This window comes from Chrysemys picta, chromosome 7, assembly GCF_011386835.1.
Source record: "Chrysemys picta bellii isolate R12L10 chromosome 7, ASM1138683v2, whole genome shotgun sequence".
Taxonomy (NCBI): Eukaryota; Metazoa; Chordata; order Testudines; family Emydidae; genus Chrysemys; species Chrysemys picta.
This window is the reverse complement of record NC_088797.1, coordinates 26,990,690-27,016,484: the sequence shown is the minus strand read 5'-3', so window position 1 is coordinate 27,016,484 and position 25,795 is coordinate 26,990,690. Positions and strand designations below refer to the sequence as shown.

Here is a 25,795-nt window from a genome sequence, read left to right as displayed (position 1 = left end):
GGCCCTCGGGCCAAAAAGTTTGCCCACCCCTGACTTAAGGGGAGCCTCTCCCTGGTACTGTGAGACTCATCTCTCCCTGGGGTGAGATAAAAATGGGACATAAAGCAGAAAACCAGAAATCATGTCAAGTTCCACATATCAGATGACGGTTTCAAATACCTTCTCTGTAAGTTAATAGAGACGAGAATTGCCTTTGCTGTAAGGCATGAAAAACGTTCCTATAAGTTTCAAGGCATTAAAAAAATGCTTAGGGACACACTTAGGATGTTTCTGTGTCTCTGGCTATCTCTCTACTTGAAAAAAAATTACATGAGGCACAAAAAGATAAGTAATTTCTTAACCTGAAATAGTATGAGAAGATAAAAGAAGAGAATTCACCCTTCAGATCATTCAGATAGTACTCCGCTTGGGTATTCTGCTCTGTCTACAGATGCAATATTTCCTCTTCATTCATTCCTTTTTTTATTTTGCACTTTCTTGGCATCTTCTTTCTGATGCCATCTGATTATCTCAAAGGATTGTTTTAAGCATACATTGATTAACACCCATTAAACTACAACAGAATACAGGCTCTTACATAACACTCTGCTCTTGCATAGCACCAGATCCTGCTCCCATTAATTTCAATGACAAAGCTCCCATTGACTTCCCTAATTCAAGATCAGGCCACTAGTGAAACAGCTCTTTTAGTTGATTGGTTAGAGGCTGTTTTCTGGAGCCTAAAGTCTTCAATGTTTGTATATATGTATGTGGTTGGCTGATGACTGACACATCTCTCTATATAGGTTTTAAATTATAGTTCAGATCCTTAAGATCCTTGACATTTCAATAGTGGAAATTCTAGCATTGTTATTTTAAGAGGATCCTTTATTGTGCTATGGATTGAATGCAAGTCCAGAAATATGTTGATTTAAAAACAAGGGGTACTGGCCTGTTGATGTTCTTTATTTGAAAGCTAGTATTATATTTCCTCTGACCCATGGGTCAGAAACATTACCTCATCATAGTCAAGTGATCTGTGGCAAAATGTCTGAAACACAACCTGTGAGTGATGCCATCAAGCATGACAGTCCCTGGCAAGTTCAGTCATGGTAGAAAGAATAATGGGGAAATGGACTTGATTAGCATCATCACACTCTTGCCAACTACCATGGCTAAGCATAGCGAGGCTCTAGACACATTCTTTACTATGATGAACAGAATAGTGGTGAAGCAGCCTTCACCCTGCCGTGGGCTGAAAGCAGCTGAGAAAGATGATTGTATTTCCCATGGTCCTAGTTTGTTAAAGTATTTTTCCAACTACTGCTATAGTTCTTTGTATGTGATATTTAAGCATGTCTGCTCAATCAATAAAATATTAGAATCCTTTAAATGCTACTTTCACCAGTAGCAAAGATACATATTATCAACGTTCTGATATATTGTAATCTAATCTTTTTTTTTAAACAGGAATTAAATGGGAACCAGATGAGAATGGAGTTATTGCATTTGACTGCAGAAATCGAAAATGGTAGGTAACAGTCAACCACCAACGTGTTTTTAAGAAATATAAAAAAATATAAGATCAGTCTGCATTTTGCTTCTTGGTCTAGGTACATACAAGCAGCTACTTCTCCAAAAGACGTGGTTATTTTAGTTGATGTCAGTGGCAGCATGAAAGGACTCCGTCTGACAATTGCTAAGCAAACCGTATCATCTATTTTGGATACCCTTGGAGATGATGACTTTTTCAACATAATTGCTGTGAGTTTCTCTGTATTTTTCTTCCCTTCTTTTTCTAATTAATTGTTTTGTGTTGTATTCTTTGTCATATTCTACATCCTGCCGTGTACACCAATAAACTGAATTTAGAGGACAGGTATCGAGGACTGTGTAATGGCGTGCTATTTCACTGAACCTCAGTAATTGGACAGACTCTTTGCATTTCTTCCAAAGCAACTTTATTCCTTGCTTTCACTTAACATATTGAACATTCTCTGGACATATTCCCTCTTTGATCCCAACACGACTACTTTCTGTGTCAAACTGCAGAGTTTTCTGTATGTCATTCTGGGAGTTGCAGTAATCATTGCCATAATAACCTAATGTGATTGCCTGAGTTGCAGCAAGCACAGCTCTGCTGTGTGACTTTATGCAGCTTTTTAATGCAATCTGTATGTTCAGCTTCCCCCCCCCACCCAATAGGTGCATTTTTCTCTGTTTTCCGTAGTAGAGTGAAAGCTAAGGAATGCTTTGCACATAAAAATAAGTTACAATAGGCTCGTAGTGTCAGAGCCCCTTTGTTAAGACTGCAACATACTCGCATCAAGTTTACAAAGATACCCTAAAGTTTTCAGTCTGAGATCTGAGGGGTGGTGTTTAGCCCCCAAGCCAATTGAGTTCCAGAACTGCTGGCTGCATAAGCAGAAAAGTCATGAAGCAAGTAAAGCAACATGCAGAACTCACTGCACTGTGTCATCTTGATCTGCGTATTATCACTGTGGGTCTCATTTCACTTTTATTCCTAATAGCCATTGTTTTTCTGTACTTTTAAAGCAGCAACAAAATAATGGCAAATATGGCAATTCACATGTTACTCACCACCAACATTCTTTGATGGTCTGCAAAATTATATGTGAAAATTGGTATGTGATACTTATCCCCTGAGTTACCATAGTATACGTACGTGAGGACATACATTTACTATATACCCTATTCAAATTCTAGGTCAGTTTCCGATATGATCTGACATTATTTTGCAAGGAATAGAATGGGTGCAGCAAAGCTAAGCTGATGAGATGCATTATCAGTGTTACTAAAGATGATACATTAAATCATTAACAGCTGTCATTATTTCTGTGTGATGTGGCAGTTAATTTTCCATGGCACAGTAACTTTTTTAATTACAAGGTAAGAGCCTAATTCTGCAACCCTTAAACACAAAGGGACTACTCATGTGAGTAAAGGTGTCAGGAACAGGCACTAAAAGTTGGCTGCCTTTTCAACTTGTATATTGTGGCTGCCCTTGGCTTATAGCTTATACATGTTCCTTGCTGATAGCTTTAGAAATGCTTTATGTTAGTGTCATAATATATCAAACCTAGGATTTTTAAAAAACTGTTAATTCAATATATGCTGAAGAGTTTATTCAGGTACAAGCAAGTGCACTTTATGTAGTACAAAATGTCCCCAGTAAGATGCAGATCTTTTGTATGTAAAATGACTAAATAGTCCCTAAATATCCAAGCACTTACTATATTTTAACAGATAACAGGCAGTTAGTTCAGAATATCTTTCTTATTAATCTTTAATTACTCATTACATAATTAACAGAAACTCACAGAAGAGGAAGGCATAATTACATTCTGTACCAAGAAAGGTTTATTGTTCTTCAACAAAACTGTGATCAACTTAAATAATCTAAATAATGTTCTAAGTGGCAAAAATGTATCAACTAAAGAATTAAGATTTAAAGAGCCATATTTAGTCGGTAATCATGATGCTTATCAGTAGTTGTGTCAGTTAATGTAAATGATTCAGGAAGAAAAGTAGATGCTTTTCTTGAAAATAATTTTCTTAATGGAGAAACCCAATAGACCTATCTATCTAGAAAAATGTATAAAAAATAGTGACTTTGCAATAAAGCTATGATAGAACACCTTACTTTAGTACAATAACCATACAGCTGCAAATTGCTTAACTTATTGTAGCAACTCTATACTTATTCTTTTATAATTCTAGAGTTTCTGCATGCTTGGTTTATTATAGGAACTCCAAAGATATTTAGAGATTGTATTATTGTTGTAACTATAGAGTTATTAAATGCTTCATTTAAGAGAGTGTAAATCACTTTTTAAACAGTTTTTATTTTATTTTGTAGGCATTTTATATGATTTGAGCATAATATTTTTATACTACATTCTATACGATAGCCTCTTAGACACTACAAAATGGGCACAAACAGGGAGTTAGATATCAAGCTGTTTTGGTTTGTGCTTGCCGATTTTGGATCCACATTTATTTGTAGACACAAAACTGAATCCATTGATGATGATTTGTGTTAATGCTCAAGAGCCCTAGCCATGGACCACGACCCCTCGTACTAGGCCCTGTGCAAACACAGAACCAAAAGAGCTTACAGTCTGTATAGAACAGGAAACAGCAGGTGGTACCCAGAGGATTCAGGGGGCCTGGGGCAAAGCAATTTTGGGGGCCCCTTCCATAGAAAGAAGTTGCAATACTATAGAATACTATATTCTCTGCAGGGCCCGGGGCCTGGGGCAAATTGCCCCACTTGCCTCCCCCCCTCCCCCCCCCGGCAGCCCTGCTGATTGGGAGCTCCTCCCAAGCATGAGGGGCAGCATGGGAGAAAACACAAAGGTGCTTGCTTGAAAATGGAGGCTGGCATGTGAAAATTGATATGTGTTACTTATCCCCCGAGTTACCATAGTATACGTACATGAGGACATACATTTGCTGATGTACATACAGGGCTGATTGGACATAAGAGTCAACATCTCAGTAGTGAAAGAGCGATGATATATTGGGGAGATAGGCTGTGAAGATCCTAGAAAGTGAAGAGAAGTAGCTTATATTTGATGCAACTGAGAAAGGGGGAACCAGTAAAGGATGCAAAGAGAGGGATGACATCGTCAATGTGATGGGCTAGGGAAATGATCTTTGTAGCAGTATTTTGAATGGATATGAGTAGGGTAAGATTACAGTGTCAAGCCCAGAGAAAAGGATGTTGCAGTAATTGAGACGAGAGATGATGAGAGCCCGGACGAAATTTTTAACTGTATGGATGGATAGCAGAGGCCATATCTGAAAGATGTTGTTCAGAAAGAATCTGCAAGATTTACAGATAGCTTGGGTGTGGGCACTTAGAGAAAGAGATCCAAGTTGAAAACGATGCCTAGATAATGGTCCTGAGCAACTAGTGTCTGTAGTGATCCTAAAAGGAGGTAGTGGGTAGAGCTTTTGGGGGAAAGATTAAAAGTACTGTTTAGCCATGTTGTACTTGACCTGATAGCTAGACTCCCACTAGGTAGGACATATCAGAGTGAGAGGTTGAGATTTTAGTTTGGGCAGAAGGAGATAGGTCTGCAGCAGAGTGGTAGATCTGTGAGTCACCAGCATAGAGATGGTAGTTGAATTTGTGAATAAGTTGTGGGGGAGGAATCCTTGAGGAGGCCACTTAGGGATCTGGGGCAAAAATCAGTACTTGGTCCTGCTAGTGAAGGCAGGGGGCTGGACTCAATGACCTTTTGAGATCCCTTCCAGTTCTATGAGATAGATATATCTCCATGTATTATTATTATTACTCAGACGTAATGTGTAGCAGGATAAGAGATTGGGGGACTTAGAGATGTAAGGCAGAAGGGAGGCTGGGGCAGTTTCTGGAGAGGCAAGTGGGCTCAAGGGTGTTTTGGGGATTTTTTTTAAGATGGGAGGGACTACTGTGCGCTTGTAATACAAATAGAAAGAGCTAGAGGAGAGTGAGAAGATGAGAATAGACACAAGGGTGATCAAGAGACGGGATGGGGTAATGGGAGCAAATGGAGAGGTTAGAGAGGGGAGCAGATGAGAAACATTTGTGTCTGTGACCGGAAAAGGAGGAGAGAGTTGCAGGAGGGAAAGGAAGAAGGGAAGAAGAGGCAGTGGGAGGGGGAAGGTCATGGTGTTTTTTATCAACTTTTTCTTGGAGGAAAAATGCAAGAACCTGTGTTGAGAGAGAGAAGTGGAGACAGGAAGAGGGGAAGGTTTGAGGACTGCATCAAAGATGATAAAAAGGTGTCTGGGATTAAGGGTATGGGATTCAATTAAGTTGGAAAAGTAGAATTGCTTAGTTAGGAAGATGGCAGAACTGGAAGGGAAGAGAATGAATTTGTAGTAGAGGAAGTCAGCCTGGCCATAGGATTTCTACCAATAACACTGCAGTATATGAGCAGGAAGTGAAGAGGCATATATTGGGGGTGAGCCAGGAATCGGGGTTGGCAGGATGGATCTTGCAATGGGAGAAGTCCAAAAGAATCAATCGGAGGAGTGTAAACCATGGAGAGAGTCAGCAACAGTATCAGTGAAAGAAAGTAAGATAAGGAAGGAAGGAGGGGGCTGAGAGCAGATGAAGGGCTAAAGCCTGACTAAAAATGAAGTATGCATAAGATAGGATAGTGAAAAATATTTTAATAGACAGGGTATATATATGATATATACAGGGCTGGCTCCAGGCACCAGCCCAGCAAGCAGGTGCTTGGGGCGGCCAAGGGGAAGGACTGTTCGGCGGTAATTCGGCGGCGGGTCCCTCTTGGAGGGAAGCACCTGCTGCCGAATTCCCACCAAAGAAGAAAGCGGCGCAGTGGAGCTGCCACCGGAGTGTCGCTGATCGCGACTGTGATCGCGGCTTTTTTTTTTTTTTTTTTTTTTTCCGCCGCTTGGGGAGGCAAAAACCCTGGAGCCGGTCCTGGATATATATGGACTGTTTCATCTTTACTAAATTATTTTCTGAATATATCTATGAATATAGAACATAAAAGAATCCAATGCAGGTCTTTCCAGAAGATAAACATAAAAAGATAATGTTAAAAATCGTTTTCGCTTTCATGGGTAGGTTATTGCAAAACCTATCCAAAATTGATGGACTAGATGATTGAATTACAAAAGTATTGTTGAAATATGAGAGTGGTTTTGTGCAGTCTAAGTTAAAATTTAAGGTCAGATCATCAGTGCATGAACAGAGATGTCTGCAACAACAAGAGAACAGACATATTTTTTCAATTTGCTTTGAAGTATAACTCTAAGTCATGCATTAAATTAACAATATTATCATAAAAACCAGAGTGCTAATTCTGTCCAATGCTGAAATTTGAAAAATACTTTTCAGAAGCATAAGCCATACATGAAATGAACAAAATATTAACTGGGATGAGATTGTTAAATCAATTTAAATGCCTCAGCCAAATGATTTTTAGCAAAGTTGATTAGAGGAGATCATTATTGGTGAGTTCAAGGCACAGCAATAGGACCCCCGGTTTTTAATGTGCAGAATTTCCATTATAACCATATCAACAGAGTTTGTTGTGGTCGTTCAGAATTGCATCATTTGAAGCCCATCTATTCATTCAGAGTAGATGAAGGGTGAAATTCGCTTCAGCCTGATTGAGTAAATCAGGCTTTGTGCCACTGAAGTGTAGATGGTTGGATTTCACTTCCACCAAACCTGAGCCAGCATGTAGGGTTGTAATACGTTTTCTCCTGCCTTTGGGCTGGTACAGTCGCTACAGATTCTGTGCTACTTGTACAGAGTGATGGGAGAGAGGACTCATAGAAATAAAAAATTGCAGCTCCCTGGTTTGAGCCTATTGTTATGCTCCATATCAGGCTGTCCAGGGATCTTTGTGCAGTCCTAATCTGGGTGTAAATAGAATGGAAGGCCTCATCTTGGCTCAGTACAGCAGAGGTAAATTTCATTGTCTCTCTCAATGGATTTTGTTTTAGATCTGTTAAGAGAGGAATATGGAAACTGATTGAATGGAAGCTGCTTGCTTACCTCTGCTGGACACTCATCTCAAGCCATATTTTCAAACATTAATATTATGTGATCATACAGCATAACAGTGCATACAGATTATAACAGCCTCAGTTTCCACAAAAAGGAGCAGCTGTTGCAGAGGGATATACCAGGTGACATGTCTCTCTCTCTGAGTAAATGTTTCTGCTTAGAGTCAGTTAGTGATCAGCTGCTCGCCCATTTTACTTTGCTCCAGCAATGTTAAAAATTTAATTTGGGTTTGAACAATTTTTTTCATTTTAAATTGCCAGGGAGATAAGATCAGATTGAGATTTTAAAGGAGAAGTTGGGAAAGGATGGTGCAGGGGAAACTTTCTCTATTGTATTTAGGGTCCTGCCAAATTCACGGCAATGAAAAATGCGTCACGGACCGTGAAATCTGGTCTCCCTCTGTGAAATCTGGTCTTTTGGGAGTTGGTCACAAGGTTATTTTAGGGGGGTTGCGATATTGCCACCCTTACTTCTGCACGGCCTTCAGAGCTGGGCAGCAGAAGAGCGGCAGCTGTTGGCTGGGCGCCCACCTCTCAAGGCAGCACCCTGCCAGCAGCAGTGTAGAAGTAGGGGAGACAATACCATACCATGCCACCCTTACTTCTGCACTGCTGCTGGCAGCAGCTCTGCCTTTAGAGCTGGGCTCCCAGCCAGCAACTGCTGTTCTCCAGCTGCCCAGCTCTGAAGGCAGCGCCGCTGCCGGCAGCAGCACAGAAATAAGGGTAGCAATATCGCAGCCCCCCGCTGCAATAACCTTGTGATCCCCCCAACTCCTTTTTGGACCCCTACAATTACAACACCCTGACATTTCAGATTTAAATAGCTGAAATCATGAAATTTATTATTTTTAAAACCCTATGACCATGACATTGACCAAAATGGACCGTGAATTTGGTAGGGCCCTAATTATATCAGATGCCCATTTTAGGTGTGGTCAAGACAAGGAACACTAGTGGCTAGAGTATATGGATGTGGGAATATGTGACAGAAGAGAATATATTGAAAACATAATTGAAACGCAAGACTACTCAAAGCTTTCACCACAGAAGTTCCTCTTTTTACTTTAGACAGTTATTGTTGTGGTAGGGTATGTGAAAGTTAAGAGACAACTTTACATTGAATGAGGGAAACCTGGATTTTCTATGTCCTTGCTCAGTTAAGCATGACGTTGTGCATTTCGTCAGGCAAGGTTGGTAAAGCAGACAATCGTAAGTCAGTTGATCCAGGATCATTAATGTTATTGAGTGGTTTTGATTAATACCAAACTGTAGGTAACTAATTTTTTCTTGGTACTTGGTTCAAAGGTTTGTATGGCTCCTAATAATGGGAATTAGTGGCTTTTAGCACCTTTTGTAACTACTCTTCTTTCTTACATGGGGGTTTTGTAGCTGTGGTTTGGCTTATGCCCCAGTAACGTGCAGTCTTGTCTTTATTTACACCCACTATACATATTTTATAAAAGCTGATTCTCATTCAATAATACACAGTCCCATGATGGGCTTCCCCTTCTGAGACCCTTTGCCAGTCCCCAGGTGAACCCCTTTCAAGTAGCAAGCCCATGCCCCCACTTTTTTTTTGTCTGGGTCTCTGGATTGCATGTCCCTGATAGCCAGGAGGGTTTCCTCCTTCCCCCCAAACTCCCTATCTGACACAGGAGGTGTCTGTGAGACACACCAGAGGGGAAGGTCTAATTTGGAAAGGGATCTGGCCTGTCCCTGACTCACTAGGTGGGACAACAGAGACTGCGGAGATTGTTTTCCCTTTCCCCCATGCTGGCCAGTGATGAGGTTAGCTGAATGAACGGCAGGTTTGTGTCACTAACAAAAGTGGCCAAACTGAGGACTGCCGTGAACCTCTCAGGCGAGCAAATCCGCCAGAAAGCGCAGGATCCACCAAGGCGGAGGAGGAACTTTGTCACAGTGTGCATAGGAATCCTCAGAATGGATTGATATTGACTGCATTAAAATAATGAGGGATGTATACACACTAGCTGCAGAACAGGGAATCACTGACCAGATAGCACATGTCATTGATACAATAATCCAATCACTCTGTTACTCAGTTTGAATGCAGACTATAGCCACTGCAGTCAGTGAGTGTAGTTACTTGAGAGATATACTAGTGTATAACTGACAACAGAATTTGGCACAATGCCTCCAGAATAGTTTGGCACTGATCAAATTAAATACCCTGCCTCATGCACTAATGATCATGTAATTAATTAATGAGTGTTGGAGAGCACTGCAGTCAGTGTCCACATGAATGATGATGACTGACGTCCAAGAAGGAGAAGGCTGCAGGGGGTCTAGAGTTAGACAGAATATGAGAAAAAGGAGCAGTGTGAAGCTGAAGAGAATGTAGAATAAATTCAGAGTCCCAGCCAGACATGGACAATGCGGACTTGTAATGTGGGAAGAACCTTGTGTTAGCCACACTTTTGCAATGAATCATTGTAAGACTCTTTTTATTCTCACTGAGATGGAGAGAGGCGGAGTGAGTACTTACATTAATCATGTGAAATTTTGTTTCTGAATACTTTTGGCTGAACTTGCTGTCCTCTTTCATTGGCTGTCATGGTTCTTCTACTGATTCAGTTGGTATCTGTTGAGGGGTGAAACCAAGCAGAACTGGAGCATAAAGGCCTCCCCCTCCATATTTTGGCTTCTGATACCTCTGCAGAAGAATAGACAGAAAAGGAAGAATAAGGGTAACATTCATGCTGTGAGACTAATACCCAGTTTTTAAAAGGTATTTTGGCATTCTCTGCTCAGGGTTGCAAGGCGTAAGGCTCGGATCAGTGGTGGTTAGGACCCTAAATACTTTTGAGGCTTTCAGCCTAAGTGAATTAGACATCTAAGTCCCATTTTCAAATGTTGAGGCACATACATCTCACTGGAAGTCAATGGGACTTTCTGTCCTCAATGTTTAGTTCACTTTTGAAAACGGGACTTAGGCCACGTTTACACTACAAAATTAAGTGGACCTAACTTACATTGGCATACGGCCGCCACAGTAATTACATCACTTGTGCATGTCTCTGCTTTGCTCCTTGTATCGGCAGTACATGTCCTCCAGGAGCACTTGTACAGATTGTCACTGTGTTGACGTAACTACATCGACCTTGACTCTACGCCGCACATAGAGGTGGAGTTCTTATGTCAGCTAGGTTGACATAAGCTGCCTTATGTCAACCTAGCTCTGTAGTGCAGACCATACCGTAGCCATCTAAGTCACATAGGCCTTGCAGTAGTGAGTGGAGCAACACCTAATACCTTTTAAAACTCTGGGCCCAAGTGATGGAAGCTAGTTTTACAAAGACTGCCAATCTCTGATTGATCACTTTCAAACATTTCCAGAATGGATTCAAATTCATAGAGCTTTGGCTCAGTTCCTACAATACCATCCCCCTAAAATGTGTCATGCCTTGACTCAAATATTTGTCAGTGTTTGCTCGAAATGAAGCAGAGGATTGGGAATTAAGGCTGGAACTGTATCAGCATTGAATTCTTAATACTATCCAGATTCCAACCTGGGAGGTTTTCCTATTAGCCAGTCTTCCTAAGACTCAGAACATTTGTATCTTTTGCTATAGTATGGTTTACTTAATTATGTACAGTCCTCACTAAACCTACCTGTATTCTGGCATTCAATCAAGTAGGTCCTCCCTTTTTAAAATTCCAGCCTTTGAAATACTAAGAATGATATGAAGAAGAAAAAAATCCCATGCCCAGTTTTTTTAAAATGAATTGAATTCTATTGTTTTTACTTTATATGCATCTTTTTTTACTGTAGCGCTAAATCATTAAAATAAATTGTATCTTTCAAAGTCTTTAATTAATTTTTCCATCTTCCCACTCCCCCCACAGTATAATGAAGAACTTCACTATGTAGAACCGTGTCTGAATGGAACATTAGTACAAGCAGACAGAGCCAACAAAGAGGTAAGGAATGAGAGTAACAAAGCAAAAAGGATATAGGATGTGATGCATATCACTGTATTATAATGATCTTTTTAAAAATAACCAGATCCCATTATTAGAACTTATTACGTTAATTGTTCTTGTCCCATTTAAAAATAGTCTGTTATGTGACTTCGCAGGTAAGAAAAAAATGTTCGCTTAGTTACTTTGAGCAAATAAGCTTATTGGAATAATATATAAATAATTTCAATAGAAATTGCAGGGTATTAATAAAGTTTAGTCACTTTTTTTTCAAATTACACCATACTGGTTTAAATTGCTTTAAATTATAACTGTCTCACTGTTCTCAAAAGTTACATAGAATCAGATACCATATTTATGCACAAAGAGGAATGTTAAAACAAAACTCTTTAAACAAATGAAAGCAACTGTAGTTTCTCTATATAACACTGAAGTTTCAGCTTTACATGCCAGATTGTCAAAAATTATAATAATGGTATTCTTCTAGAAAGTTCTCAAAACACTGTGCAAATTTCAAACGCAATCCTTCAGTCATTTCTCAGGGAACATTTATTTTGACTTCAGTAAGAGTTTTATTTGAATAAAGACTGTGGGATCAGACACTGTATAGGATATTTTGCCTACCATCTTAATGTATTCATCCCACACCAGCAAAGATACACAATCATTCTTGGTAAGAGAAGGTAAAAAGAATTACGCCAATTGAAATTGTGGGGGGTTTTTTGTAGACAGGATGGTCAAAAGGAGCAAAATAATGGAAAATGGCCTGCAGCTAGTATAATGAAAAGTCAAGCTAAATAATGGAAAGAGTGGAGGGTGGGGCAGATTCCAAACAGTGAAATCAGTCAGGCAATGGAACAGTCGACCTCAGAAGTGTTCATGTCTGTATCAATTTGTGTAATATGTGCTATCCACAAGCAATAAAATTATTGCCTACAACTTTTTTTTTTTTTGTGAGCTAGGCTAGGACTTTTGTTTTTCATTAAGGCCATTTTGACATCCACAGAAATTTAGCTATGACTTCATTGATCATAATTTTTAAAGAAAGAAAAGATTTAACATTCTAGCCAAATATTTGCAAACTTTCATCTACATTTAGTAATAAGTGATGGATTTAAAAGTGACATTAAACCTGTTAAATTCAAGGAATTAAGGCTTTGCTAAAGGAAATGACTCAGAACTGCTATATTTAGACACCCATTCATAACAGAGAAGATGCAACAAGTACGATTAACCTGTTAAATTCATGTCAGAAAAGTTTGCATAAATGAGTTTAAGGGATTTGATTTTCAGAAAGTACTGAGCAGCTGCCCTCTGAAAAATCAGACCCCTTTTAAGGTATCTGAGGTTGGGCATCCACTGATCACTTCTGAAAATCTTGGCCTATACCTCTTGGATTTTTGTTCCAAGCTGCTCACAAGATACAATGTGACTTATTCACAATAGTCTTTCAGGCCAGTTGGTTTCCAATCATTACCCTCATATTTGCCCCAGATATTCCTTGTCCCTTTGAAATCAGAAAATGGGGAGAAAAAGTGAGAACTGCCAAAAGCCAAGCAGAGCTGAACCTTGCAAAAGGAAATTAAAACCAATAATAAAAGATTCTTTAGTCATATAAGTTAAAAGAAAACAAGGAAAGAAGAAGGGGGACCACTAAGTAGTTAGTTCGGGGTGGGCAAACTATGGCCCGCAGGCCACATCTGGCCCGTGGGACTGTCCTGCCCGACTCCCGAGCTCCTGGCCTGGGAGGCTAGCCTCCGGCCCCTCCCCTGCTGTCTCCTCTCCCCCACAGCCTCAGCTCGCTCGCTCCACCGCCGGCGCAATGCTCTGGGTGGCGAGGCTCTGAGCTCGTGGTGCAGCACAGCTGCAGAGCCCAGCCTGACCCAGTGCTCTGTGCTGCATGGTGGTGGTGGCGGTGGCAGCGGCAGCATGGCCCGGCTCCAGCCGGTAAGTGTGGCTGTAGTGCCACCAGCCACCGGTGCTCCAGGCAGCGCGGTAAGTGGGCAGGGAGCAGAGGGCGTTGGATAGAGGGCAGGGGAGTTTGGGGTGGTCATGCTAAAAGGTGAACTGTCAGACTGGACGGAGGTTACTGGTGGAGTTCCTCAAGGATTGATCTTGGGACCAATCTTATTTAACTTTTTCATTAATGATCTTGGCACAAAAAGTGAGACTATACTAGTAAAATTTGTGGATGGCACACAGGAGGTATCACACAAGAAGATTTGGATAACATTGAAAACTGAAGTAATAGAAATGGGATGAAATTTAATAATGCAAAGTCATCCTCTTAAGAACTAACAACAAGATATTTTTCTATAAACTGGGGATATGCTAGTTGGAAGCAATAGAGGAGGAAAAAGATCTGGGTGTATTGGACAGTCACAGGATGACTATAATCTGCCAGTGTGATGCAGCCATGAAAAAGACTAATGCAATCCTAGGGTGCATCAGGTGAGGTATTTCCAGTAGAGACAGGAAGTATTATTACCATTATGCAAGGTGCTGGTGAGACCTCATCAGGAATACTGTGTGCAGTTATGGTCTCCCATGTTTAAGGAAGATAAAATTCAAACTTGAATAGGTGCAGAGAGGGGCTATTAGGATGATCAGAGGAATGGAGAACATACCTTACAAGAGGAGACTTAAGGAGCTTGGCTTGTTTAGCCTAACAGAATGAAGGCTGAGGGGAGATATGATTGCTCTCTGTAAATACATCACAGGGATAAACACCAGGGAAAGACAGGAGTTCATAGAATCATATAAGAGGGTTGGAAGAGACCTCAGGAGGTCACCTAGTCCAACCCCCTGCTCAAAGCAGGACCAACCCCAACTAAATCATCCCAGACAGGGCTTTGTCTTTAAGTTCTTTAAGTTAGGGGCTGATGTTGGCAGAAGAACAAATGGCTATAAACTGGCCATCAGTTAGTCTAGGATTGAAACTAGACAAAGATTTCTATCCATCAGAGAAGTGAAGTTTTGGAACAGCCTTCCAAGGGAAGTAGTGGGGCAAAAACTCTAACTTGTTATAAGACTCAGCTTGATAAATTTATGGAGGGGATAGTATGATGAGATTGCCTGCAAACGGCGTATGACCCATCCCTGACTGCTACTAGCAAATATCTCCAGTGGCCAGAAATGGGACACTAGACTGGGAGGTATCTGGATGGTGTGTCTCACCCATATGCTCTGAGTCTAACTGATCACCATATTTGGCATCAGGAAGGAAATTTTCCCCGGTCAGATTGACAGATTGACAGAAACCCTGGTTTCCTCGGCAGCATTGGGCATGGGTCACTTGCTGGCTTGAGCTCAAGTAAATAATGGATTCTCTGTTAGCTAAAGTCTTTAAATCAAGATAGGACTTCAGTAACTCAGCCAGAGTTTATGGGCCCATTACAGGAGTAGGTCTGTGGCCTGTGATGTGCAGGTCAGACTAGATGACCATGATGGTCCCTTCTGGTCTTAAAGTCTAAGAGTCCCTGTATAAGGGGAAAACTGTGGCAATCTCAAATAACAGTGTGCAGCGACTGCTGACCTAATTGCAACAACTGCATTTAGTCTATTGGGAAATACATATTGTATTTGTACAGTATGTTTTAGGTATTTTAAAGTTATTTTGTGTGTATTTTGGTACCTGTAGCTTTTGCAATGCAGTGGAAGGAGACACTTCCTTGAAGGAATTCAATTGTTTCTTCAGAACTATGGTGGAGTATCAAGTACTCTGTGTGTGTATGTAGGATATGCACCAAATTGAAACAAAATTATCTATCCAACAGACAATGGCAAAAAAAATTGCCGTCCAGTCTGCATCACCTATTCTGCTGTCTTGTTACAATCACTGACTGTGGTTGTTTAAAAGCACAAATAGTTGCACAGAACTGGCTGGTTGGGAAAACATATCAGGAAATTGGGCATGACTGCATGGTGGGTGCAAAAAAAAAATTGCCTGCTTTGTGACACGAGTTAATGTGTATTACATTACACATAATGGGTAAAATTTTCAAAAGTACTTACATCACTTACAAGCCTAAATCTCATTAAAAAAACATCAAAATTTCTTTGAAACCCAAGTTCCTACATCCCAAGAAATTAGGTGCTTTTGAAAATGTTACCCAATATTTAAATAAATAAATAAAGTTCATCCCATCTGGTTTTATATTTTGTAGTCTATGTTCTATGCATGTCATTTCACTGTGCTCATTTAGCTCATTAGATTTGTTTAGAGCAATAATATATTCAACAAAAAAAATTCTAATGTACTCAATTACTGTTAGACTAATGGGCTAAATTCATCAGATAATTAATTTGCACAAAACATGTGGCCATTTCAGTTTGTGATTTGTTCATGAAGTGATCCTGATTTCTACTAATGTATTTGCTATTCAAAAGTTATTGCAAATAGTTTGAATGAACAATTGGTTGTCAAATGTTCGCAAACACTATTTTTTCAACATTCAGTCAGCTCCAGTGTGGAATGAGGAGGTGCAAAGAATTCTTTTTGCTATCATCTGAGCTAGCTTGCAGGAAGAGGAGAAATTTTCAAGTGAGGAAGAAAAAAGCAACTTAGCCAGATGTCCCTCTATAATTAGCAAATAATGAGGAAAAAAGCTGTACATCAAAATTTTCTAATATCCGACATATCTAAACTAGCAGCTAATAAATTAGGTTAGAAAAGTGCATAAACAGTGTTTGTTTGAATCAAAATTCCTTTGATTTTCAAATGACTGTTTGGTTTGACCATGCTCACAACTTTGTTATTTACTTGCATTTGAAAAGCTATTCCCTCCTAAATTCAAACAAAATTTTATTTTTCAGCGGAAGCAAATAATCAATTTGTAGCTTATTTTACTGCAAAGCCTCCTCTAGCTTTCTTAGCAAACTTCCCTATCTGGCAAACTGCCTAGAGCCAGTAGTTTACAAGCATTATTTCCCCTTTAAAATCAAACTCTGCCTTGTAGCAGCTCTGCTACATTTGAAAGACTCTAAAAGTAGCTACTAAGCCTACTTTGATTTGGCTAAAAAAGTCAACTGTTGCTTGTCTTTCTGGCAGATAGAACTGCCTTTTAAGTACCTGATTGCAGCTGAAAAGCCCAAACTGTCCCTTCCACACACCTTGGAGGAGAGCACTGACAACACTTTTCAATCTGAGGTTCAGCACCAGGCATGTTCAACAGAGCAAGCCCATCCTCTCCCTTCTCCCAAAATGTTACTTGCCTGGCTCACATCCGTTAGGCCCAACCTCACCCCTTTTACTGGCAGCACAGTTTTGTGGAGCGGAGGTGTGAGTTTGTGCATGAGCACGTTTGAGTTCTCGTGTGACAGTGTGTGGATATTAAACTCATGCACACTAGCATTTAAAAGCAGTAATGGTAGTTCCGCCTTTGCTGAAAATTTAACTGATACTGCATTTAGGAAAGAATTTTAAGAAACTACCGTCACAACCACCTCTGCAGCTTTCACTGCTACGTATTCCAAAGTTGTGTGGATCCTGAGATCAAAAAGTAGGGCCATTGGCAAAGTGATTCAGCTTCAAACAGGACTGTCCAAGCAAAAGAAGTTACATGATTACTATGTAAAATGTTAAATCATTATGTAGGTATGCATGGGCCTTTACAGAGAAAACACAAACACATTCACTGCATCTAGGAATATATTCCAATATATTTGAGGCTAGGGTTTTCCACACAGGCCTAAGAGAATTAGGGGTCCGGTTCCCATTGAAAGTCAGTGTGAGGTGGGTGTCTGACATCCTAAGCAACCTTTGAAAGTCTCAGCCTGAATGAATATTTTTTTTTTTGTCCTGAAGTTTCAGCAATTATTCAAAAATAGCTAAAGTAGTAGGTAAGGTACTTATGTTTTAAGGATACTGTGTTAATTCCTGACCAGCTTTTAAATGTGTGTGTAATGATGTTTTTAGATATATCTTCTCTATGGACCTGACCCAAAATACATTGAGTCAACAAGAGTCTTTCCATTGATTACAGTGGGCTTTGGATCAGGCCCTATTTCTTGTGTGGATATATTCAAAGTGTGCAGCATTGGGCCTTACAACTATGTCACACAATTCACAAAGTGTTTGTAGTGGTGCATCATATAGGCACATGAACTGAATATATCATGCTGAATTAGATAGCTGTCACAGCTCATTGGCTCTTTGTCTTCATCTAGTGTAAGTGTGTAAGCAGCATTATTGACAATGCCATTTCTGTGCCTGAAAGTGTTTAGGCAGATACACTGTTTAATGTGTTAGCAGTACTTAACTTAAAAATAATGCAATGACATTCAGTTCTTAGTTCCTATGAAGAATGAAAAGTGATTGACAATGTGCGGGCATACTGAAAGTGCTGCCATGTATTGTGTCCTACATATCTGAGCCTTATTCTTTAGTCTGGGTTTTCTGGAAGGTAAATAATAAATAAGGAGAATGTGGCTTTAGCTGGCAAAAGGTTGTATAGTTACTCTCCCCAAACCTTGAACTTCTTCTTTAACTTACAGGATAAACAAATTGATTCTGGATGTGATTTCAAAATGGGATTCAGCCAAATATAAATTATGCTGCTGTATATTCCAAAGAGTAAAATATTAAATCATACTTAGCTATTTTGAATAGTAAAATACTGCTCATAATAGTTGAGCATCATCTGGGTGGCATAAAAACATTTTGATCAATTAAATTGAATCCGACATTAAGTAATATAGGGATGTGTGGTAATCTGCCTTTTGATCAGTTGCAGAATGATGGAAAGTGCAATAGTAGGATTAATTCCAGACATTACATCTGCGCAGTACTTCTGACTCTTCAGTTCTTGGTGTAGGACTTCCACAGCTTTCATATGGCTCATTAGATACACCCGCAATGAAATGATCATTTAAGAAACTCGGTCACAATTCACAAGTAAGGATCTTCAGTATCAATGGCAGCAACTACGTCTGTTCTCTCCATTTCACATAGTAAGCAATGCCAGTCTGCTATTCTACAGTTCACAATGGAAAACGTATTTTTAGAGAAATGTGATCCATATTGCTTCCCAGAGGAATAAAAAGCACACTGATATGTGGATGAATTGCTTATAGATACTGCATAGATACTTTAAACTCACTCAAAATAGTCATAGCTTATTCATTTTGCCTTAGGAGACTATGTAAAGACCTATGTTAGCCACTTACAAATATATTTTCAGAATAAATGTCTTCTGTTTCATCAGTCCAGGCGACTACTTACAGGCTTCTCTGGTAGAGTTTTATTACTGAGCAGAGTCCTACAATCCAGAGGGTGTTGTAACCCACTGAGGCATACTGTTGTTGTTGCTTTTAAATTAACTTTAGAAGTAGAGGACTACGGAGACTGCTCTCCTTTCCTGCTATGAGCAAAAGCCAGGGGTCGTTGGAACTAGGATGGTAATGGGGAATGGTCACTCCAAAGGGATGGGGGGGGCTGAAAACAACATCAGGGAAGTGGGCTGTGCTGATAAACAGATTCAGCCCATTTTAACAGTCTTTAACTCGACAAGAAGTCAAATGCATTGCAGTTGAGTGAGAGATTAATTTGGCCCCTTATCTAGAAATTTCAGTATCAGATTCTTATTTCCCCCCCCTGGATTTTAAAACTACCTCTTTTCCCTGGTGAGTTCTTTCACTATGTTTCAACTTTCCTTCATCAAAAAGAATCACACAGCCCTACTCCTCCATTACACTGGAACCTTCTTTCAACACCAGGAGAAGAATAGCTATTGTCCTTACTATCTCTGCCTTCAGAGTACTGTACCAGCTTTTCTACCTCACCTAAATACAAACCCCTTTTGCTGAAACTGTTAAAATCATGTAGTTAGAAAAATAATATTAAGAGACATAGCCAAAGTAGCAAAAAACCCTATGAACCAGAATATGTTCATACCACATTTGCCAACTTTCACATGGTAAATAAGCACCCCGACTTTCACAATAAGCCAAAAATGAAGCTATTCCCATTTCAAAGCAAGCCAATCCTTAGAAACCCCAATACTCTATGTGACTAGATCCCCCTGGCATGCAGTCTGTGCACCCCTGACTCTCTCCCCCTCCTTGCCCCTGCTTGCCAGGAGTCGATCAAAAAAAAGAAGCTACAAGCCAAACAAGCTACAAGCCAAAAACTAGCCAACAAGCATCTCACAAGCCAATTAAGCCAAAAACAAGCCCAATTGTTGCGTTTTTTTCATGGGTTTGCCATGTCAGGTTCATACTGACACACATGGGCCTATGCGTTTTTATTAAGTGTGCTATTCCAATATATTTGTATTAAAAGATTGTATACTGTCCTGTCCATTTAAAGTGAGAGAACTAGTAGGAAAGTTTGTGGTAATTGAAGAAACGTTCAGTTTTCCCATTCAGTTTTTCACAAGCTCTGCACTGTTTTGCAATGAATCACACCAGAGCCATGAAAGCTCTGTGAACACTGCAATGGATTTTATAAGCTTGCAAGACAGAGTAGCAGCAGACACATCTTTGTGATATTAACTATCTCTCCAGGGTCTCTCTATTCTCAGATCATTGCTTAGTTAGAAATTAGGTTTAATTGCAAGCAATTTCTCATGAAGCCATTGCTTTTAAAGTTACAAAAGATTTTTCAAAATTCTAGGCTTTTTTCTAGATATCATGCCAAATACTATCATTCATCAAGTTTCTTCCAACTTTAGCCTTTCTTTCACTCTGCCCTAATAATTATGTCATCTTTAACAACTGCAGCTGTTCTGTCGTCTTATATGAATTCAGAGCCGAATACACTTTGTTTATCAGAGTGTATATCATTAGACCAAAACAAGTGACAGTCTCCATAGCAGGCCACATTTTGTTTATGAGGATGCTTGTACAATTAATCTGCAGGCTATTCAGTGGCCTGATTACTTACTACAGCATCAAGTGCTAATTAATAAGTATGTTATGAAATAATGTAGCATTAAACCTTTTAGTAATTTGTCATTGCTTATTTTAACTACATTTGGCAAAAGCCATAAGTTTAATCTCTCAAAAATAATTAAAATAAACAAGCACGCTACAAAGATATGAATATAGACTGCTATTTTCCTGTGGTATCAAAACAGCAGACTTGGACATGTTAGAAAAAAGATGTCAGCAAAGGAAAAGATTTAAAGCCATCTCATAAAGCTCTTGTCAATAAATATTAGTCATTTGACTTCTCCAGTACATTAAATACATTTAATGTTAAAACCTAGGGGTTTTTTTTAATTACATAAAATTTAAGTCACATTAGCGTCTACATTTGCAAACTAGTGTATGGTTTTTATGCTAGCATAGAAAATACAGAATAGTGGTTGCCATCATAAAAACAATATTTACCTATCATTACCCATAGTTCTGTTCTTTTCTTTTGTATTCACATTCTTATACTGCACCAATCATCCTGGCATCTGAGATACTAGTTATGTGCAAGTCTAGATTTTGAGGGAAAGTGTGGTATGGTGGATACCACTGTGTGAAAAATGTTTTAATAGCGATTACTAGAGAGAGTACAGAATTAATATTGAAAATAACATTTACAAACAGACAAAGCAGCATTATGGTATTAATAATAATTACACTAATAAAAATATTTTTCAGTTAGTATGTCATTATAGTTATTTCATATATGCATACACATTATAGTATATCGTAGGTGAACTTATATATGAACATATATTTAAGTTTACCTATGATATACTATAATGTGAATGCATACATGAAGTAACTATAATACCATAGACATAAATAACCATAGACATCACCATGGTATCTGAATGCCAATATTGAAAATAACTCATAAACTGTCTTTTTATTAAGTAATTTTTTTCTGATTCTTGCTTACTGCACCTTGCTAATTTAATATGCCCCTATATCACACATGGCATAAATAAGCAAGCTTAGCAGAAGCAGAAAGAAATAATTACTTCACATGTCTGAATGGGCTTTCACTGTATTTTTACAATAGTGGAGAAAATAGCTGTTTCAATAATTTAAGCATGAATTGTTTTCACAGGATCAATAACCCAAACTACATCTGTCTTCAAGGTATCTGTTGTATTTTGCTCCCTGTATTGAATGTTCAAATGGAGTCTTTCTACTGTAGAGAAGTCAGTTGAGTAAAGTTACTAAATGTTGTTCATTCTCTTGCTGAAAGCTTTCTTTTAATCTTAGAACATTAGAATGAATATGCCTATAAGAGGAACGTGCCAACCATATTTATAGTATGCTTTATTCATAGTAAGCATAAAGGGGCAAATACTGTTTCCGTGGGCAGCCTCAGTACATGAGGTAAAAAATTTTCAGGGATTGGAGTGCAAGGATTTACTTCTAGGCCACCATTGCTACTACAGTATTAGGGTTGTTGTAAGCCATGCAGCTAGTGTGCTGTCCCTCTATGGTGTGTGTGTGTGTGTGTGTGGTGTGTGCGAGAGAGAGAATGATCTGTGGAATTACAAAATCACATATGCACTGGCCATTTTCCTCTTTGTCTGTGGTGGTTTGCAAGGAATCTCCATCGCACTGCGTGCCATGGGGCCCAAGAGGTTTTAACGTCCTACACAGGCTTTCAGTGCCCTGCTCCTCATGGCAGAACTGTCCCAGTTCTAATGTGTGCAGGACCCTTCACTCCTGCAGACAGTGGCAGGGTTTAGGCCGAAGTACTTAAGTGATTCACCCTTCTCTCGCACTTGAATTTGTGCCTTTTGATTTACATTATGCTTTCTCTCTCAAATAGCACAAGAGCGTCTGGTCCTTTGACCCCCAAGATTCCAAGGCCTAATGATTTATATAAGTGTTAATAACATTGTTACAGATAAGCATGAGTGAATGACTACTTTTCAGCTCAGAAATGAAACACCTCATTAAATGTATAAGAGTCAGAATTAAAGCTTATGGACCTGCTTGTGAGTATATATTTGTGGGATTTGGCCCTGAATTTCTTCTGTTCTACCTGGCAGTTGGTCCTGCTCCTGTTTAAGGCACTGTAAAGTTTCTATGGACTTAAAGGGGAGTAGGACCACAAACCTAATATAAATTGCCAGAATAAAAAAAAATCTTAACCTGCTGTTAAGATTGAGTATATACACCAGTAATATAGGGTACACATTTTTTAGTGAGGTTGTAATTATCCCTAAAACAAGTATTACAAGTCAAGGAAATTCAGAGTTAGAGTTAAATCCTAGAAGAAATCCAAACATGTTAAGGTACGGAAAAGCAGTTAAGGCACTCAGATATGTACTTTAATGTTTATGGTTGCAAATGAGAGGAAATTGATTTTTAAAGAGTCGTGTATTCTTTTCTCCCCCCCCCCCCCTTGTCAATTGGGACAATAAAAGGATGATCACAGATTGCTAAATTTCTTAAGGGCCCATTTTTATATTAGTTTTAACTCAAACTAAGATTTTCTTTTAAATTCTCAGAAAAATAATTCTATACTCAGTTTAAGTGCTGTAATTTTTGGTGTGGGAAGGATACATAGTATTCGTCATACAGGACAAATCCCTTAAGTGCAAAACTCAACTCAGACTTAACAATGGAGCTGCAACCATTGTTTCCATAACATACAGTGGATAGTCTGGTTGTATCTTATCTTCATGTAAATTCTGTTGCATTTTGCTATTTTTTCACTAGCCAAAGTCTGAGTTCTGTTCAGTCCTACCTCTCCCCTGATTATTGTCGTTGTGGTTCCTGATTCCCAGGTGCATTCATGATTAAGGAGAGCAGTCAGAATGAAGTGGGGGAAATGGGCTGAGTTATCCTTCGACCTCATTGACGTCTCATCTCATTTATTTTGTTCTTAAATTCAAAGTTGTATTTGATTTATTAGTAATTAATTTATTAGTAATGTTTTCAGCATGATAGCTGGCATAGACTATGACTAAGACATAAATCATGCCTTTAAAATTCTCTTTATAAGTCATAGTCTTTGGGTATGTCTACACAGCAGATCTGTGAACGGGCTTGAATCCAGCTACTGAGAGTAGCAGGAGCAGAAAAACAAAGTGCAGGTGCAGGTTTCAGAGCTGGCTAGCAAGCTGAGTACATAATCGAGGTCTGTGCTGGGCTGGTAGTACCTGCACTGCGCTGCCTTCCCTGCTATGAATACCTGCCCTAGCTGGAGTCAAGAGTTGGCTAGGGTAAATTACCTCATACACACCCCATAGTAAACTAGGCAGTTTCCTGTTGAGCAACATTCCTCCATAAATACTAAAGTGATGGAAGACATACATTCATTCAGTGTTTTGTATGTCCAGTGTGTTGTAGTCTGGATTTTTAAATTGTCTTAAACTATTAGCTAAATATTATTGAAAGTTGTTAAAGAATTTTTATTGTCAGGGAATGAGCAGACAGAAGTGGGCAATGAGCAGAGCTTCGACCTCCACATTCCCAGTATTCTAACCAGGACTTTCCCTCTGAATAAAGTAGGGAACCAGGAAAATCACAGTGTGTTCCTGGCCTGCTACAGGGATAGCAAAGGAATACAGTGCAGACCTGGCTGTAAAAATCTGTCTAAATAAAAGAAATACCTCTAATGTTAAATCCCAAGGAAGAAACCTTGGTATGGCGTATTTAGAAATGATACTGATTTTAATGAAATATTTTTGCAGAAATTAATTTGCACACAGCTATATGTCTGGCTCTATTGACCTAACTGCACCTTTGATTTTTGTCTGTGTACTATACAGCTGATGAAAGCACTGTTGCTTTGAAAAACATGTTTGAATCAAATCAGAAATTTTATAAACTTACTTACTATTTCGGATAGGACAGTGAAATGTGAAATGTTGTTTATGGACACGCCAGGTACTGTATTAAGGCACAAAGCAGGCATCTCAAACCGAGATGATCTACCGAAGTCTGATTGCAGTACTGTTGTAACCGGGTGGGTCCCAGGATACTAAAGAGGCAATATTTTTTATTGGACCAGCTTCTGTTGATGAAAGAGACAAGCTTTTGAGTTTACACAGCACTCTTCTTCAGGTCTGGGAAAGATATTCAGTGTGTCACAGCTAAATGCAAGGGTGGAACAGGTAAGGAGTTAATTCGTGTTGCAAGAGACCTTTCAAAGTGAAGTGTCAGTTAACAGTTGTAGGACGAAGGGGTACAGTGGGTTACAGATTGCTGTAATGAGCCATAAATCCAGTGTCTTTATTAAATCCTTTATTTTTGGTGTCTAGCAGAGTTATGGACTTAAGTTTCCAGGCTTGTCTTTTGAACGTGTTGTGCAGGTTTCATTTGAGGATGAGGACTGAGAGGTCAGATTTGGAGTGGATCGCTTTGTGAAAAGTGTTTGCCCATTGGTGATAAGATGTTTTTGTTTTTTTCTCAACTTTCTGTGCAAGTTCACTCGAGAGCATAGTGATTGTTTCATTGCACCCACATAGTTTGTTGTTGGGGCACTTAGTGTGCTGTGTGAGATACACCACATGTGAAAGGCATGAGTAGGAGCCACGGATCTTGAAAAGTGTGTTGTCTAGTATTCCTGCTTTGATTTTTAAGTACTTTGAGGGTTCACAGTGTATGATTTAGTTTTGGAATGTTCACAACTTATGTGTGATACAGCAAAAACTGAGATGAAATAACGAAATGTAATAGCAAGCTAGCTTAACCTACTTTTCTAAATTCTGTCTTTTAGTCATATTGAAGGTGTTTCCCTTAAACCTCTTGTACTGAGCTGTATTCATTTTTGGAAGTTAAGTACAGATATTAAGAGATAGGTATAATCATTGGATTCAGAATGTATACTTTCCATAATGTGCAACACTGGATTTGCGTCTAATTTATCACCAGGGTCAAACCTGTAATTATTGCTACAGGCGACACAAAAACAGGTTGAAATGAGTCTTTGTACCTAAATGTGGTGTAGTAATATCAAATATATTTAAAATTTGCATAGTACCAAGATAATTTATAATTTGGCTTTGGCATTAAACAGCTGCTACCTTGAAATATATCAATTTGCTATATACAAATGAAAAAGAAGTGGGAAATAGTTCAGACACTATTCTGTCACCGTCTGCACTTTCTCCACAAAATTACAAACATGTGGGATTGCATATTTTAATACCAGTTTTCTTGGGCCAAGAGGTTTTTTCTTCTTTGAGAAATTCCATATTGCAATTTACCTACCCCATAGGAATGAGATGACAATCTGATTTAATGTAACTCCAGATTTAAAGTTACAATATCACAATATACATTCTTCCTTTATAGGCACTATATATGGATTGAGGACATTTCCCTATAAATGTTTCCAGATGATACGAAATTTATAGAGCATCTGATAGATGCACAGATAGGCATAGTAAATAAAACTAAA

General features: G+C 39.1%; 1 protein-coding gene across 12 annotated transcripts in view; it reads left to right on the top strand.

Annotated features, from left to right (window-relative positions):
* CACNA2D3 (calcium voltage-gated channel auxiliary subunit alpha2delta 3) overlaps positions 1–25,795 on the top strand; it is a 740,859-nt gene that overhangs the window by 358,373 nt on the left and 356,691 nt on the right. For all 12 annotated transcript variants that reach the window (XR_010589061.1, XR_010589062.1, XR_010589060.1 and 9 more), the window contains exons 7-9: positions 1,450–1,510; positions 1,593–1,743; positions 11,407–11,481. Coding sequence is in view for 9 of the 12 variants with exons in the window: in XM_065551026.1 (XP_065407098.1) it covers positions 1,450–1,510; positions 1,593–1,743; positions 11,407–11,481 (287 nt within the window). In the remaining 3 variants the exon portion in view is untranslated. The remainder of the gene's footprint in view (positions 1–1,449; positions 1,511–1,592; positions 1,744–11,406; positions 11,482–25,795) is intronic.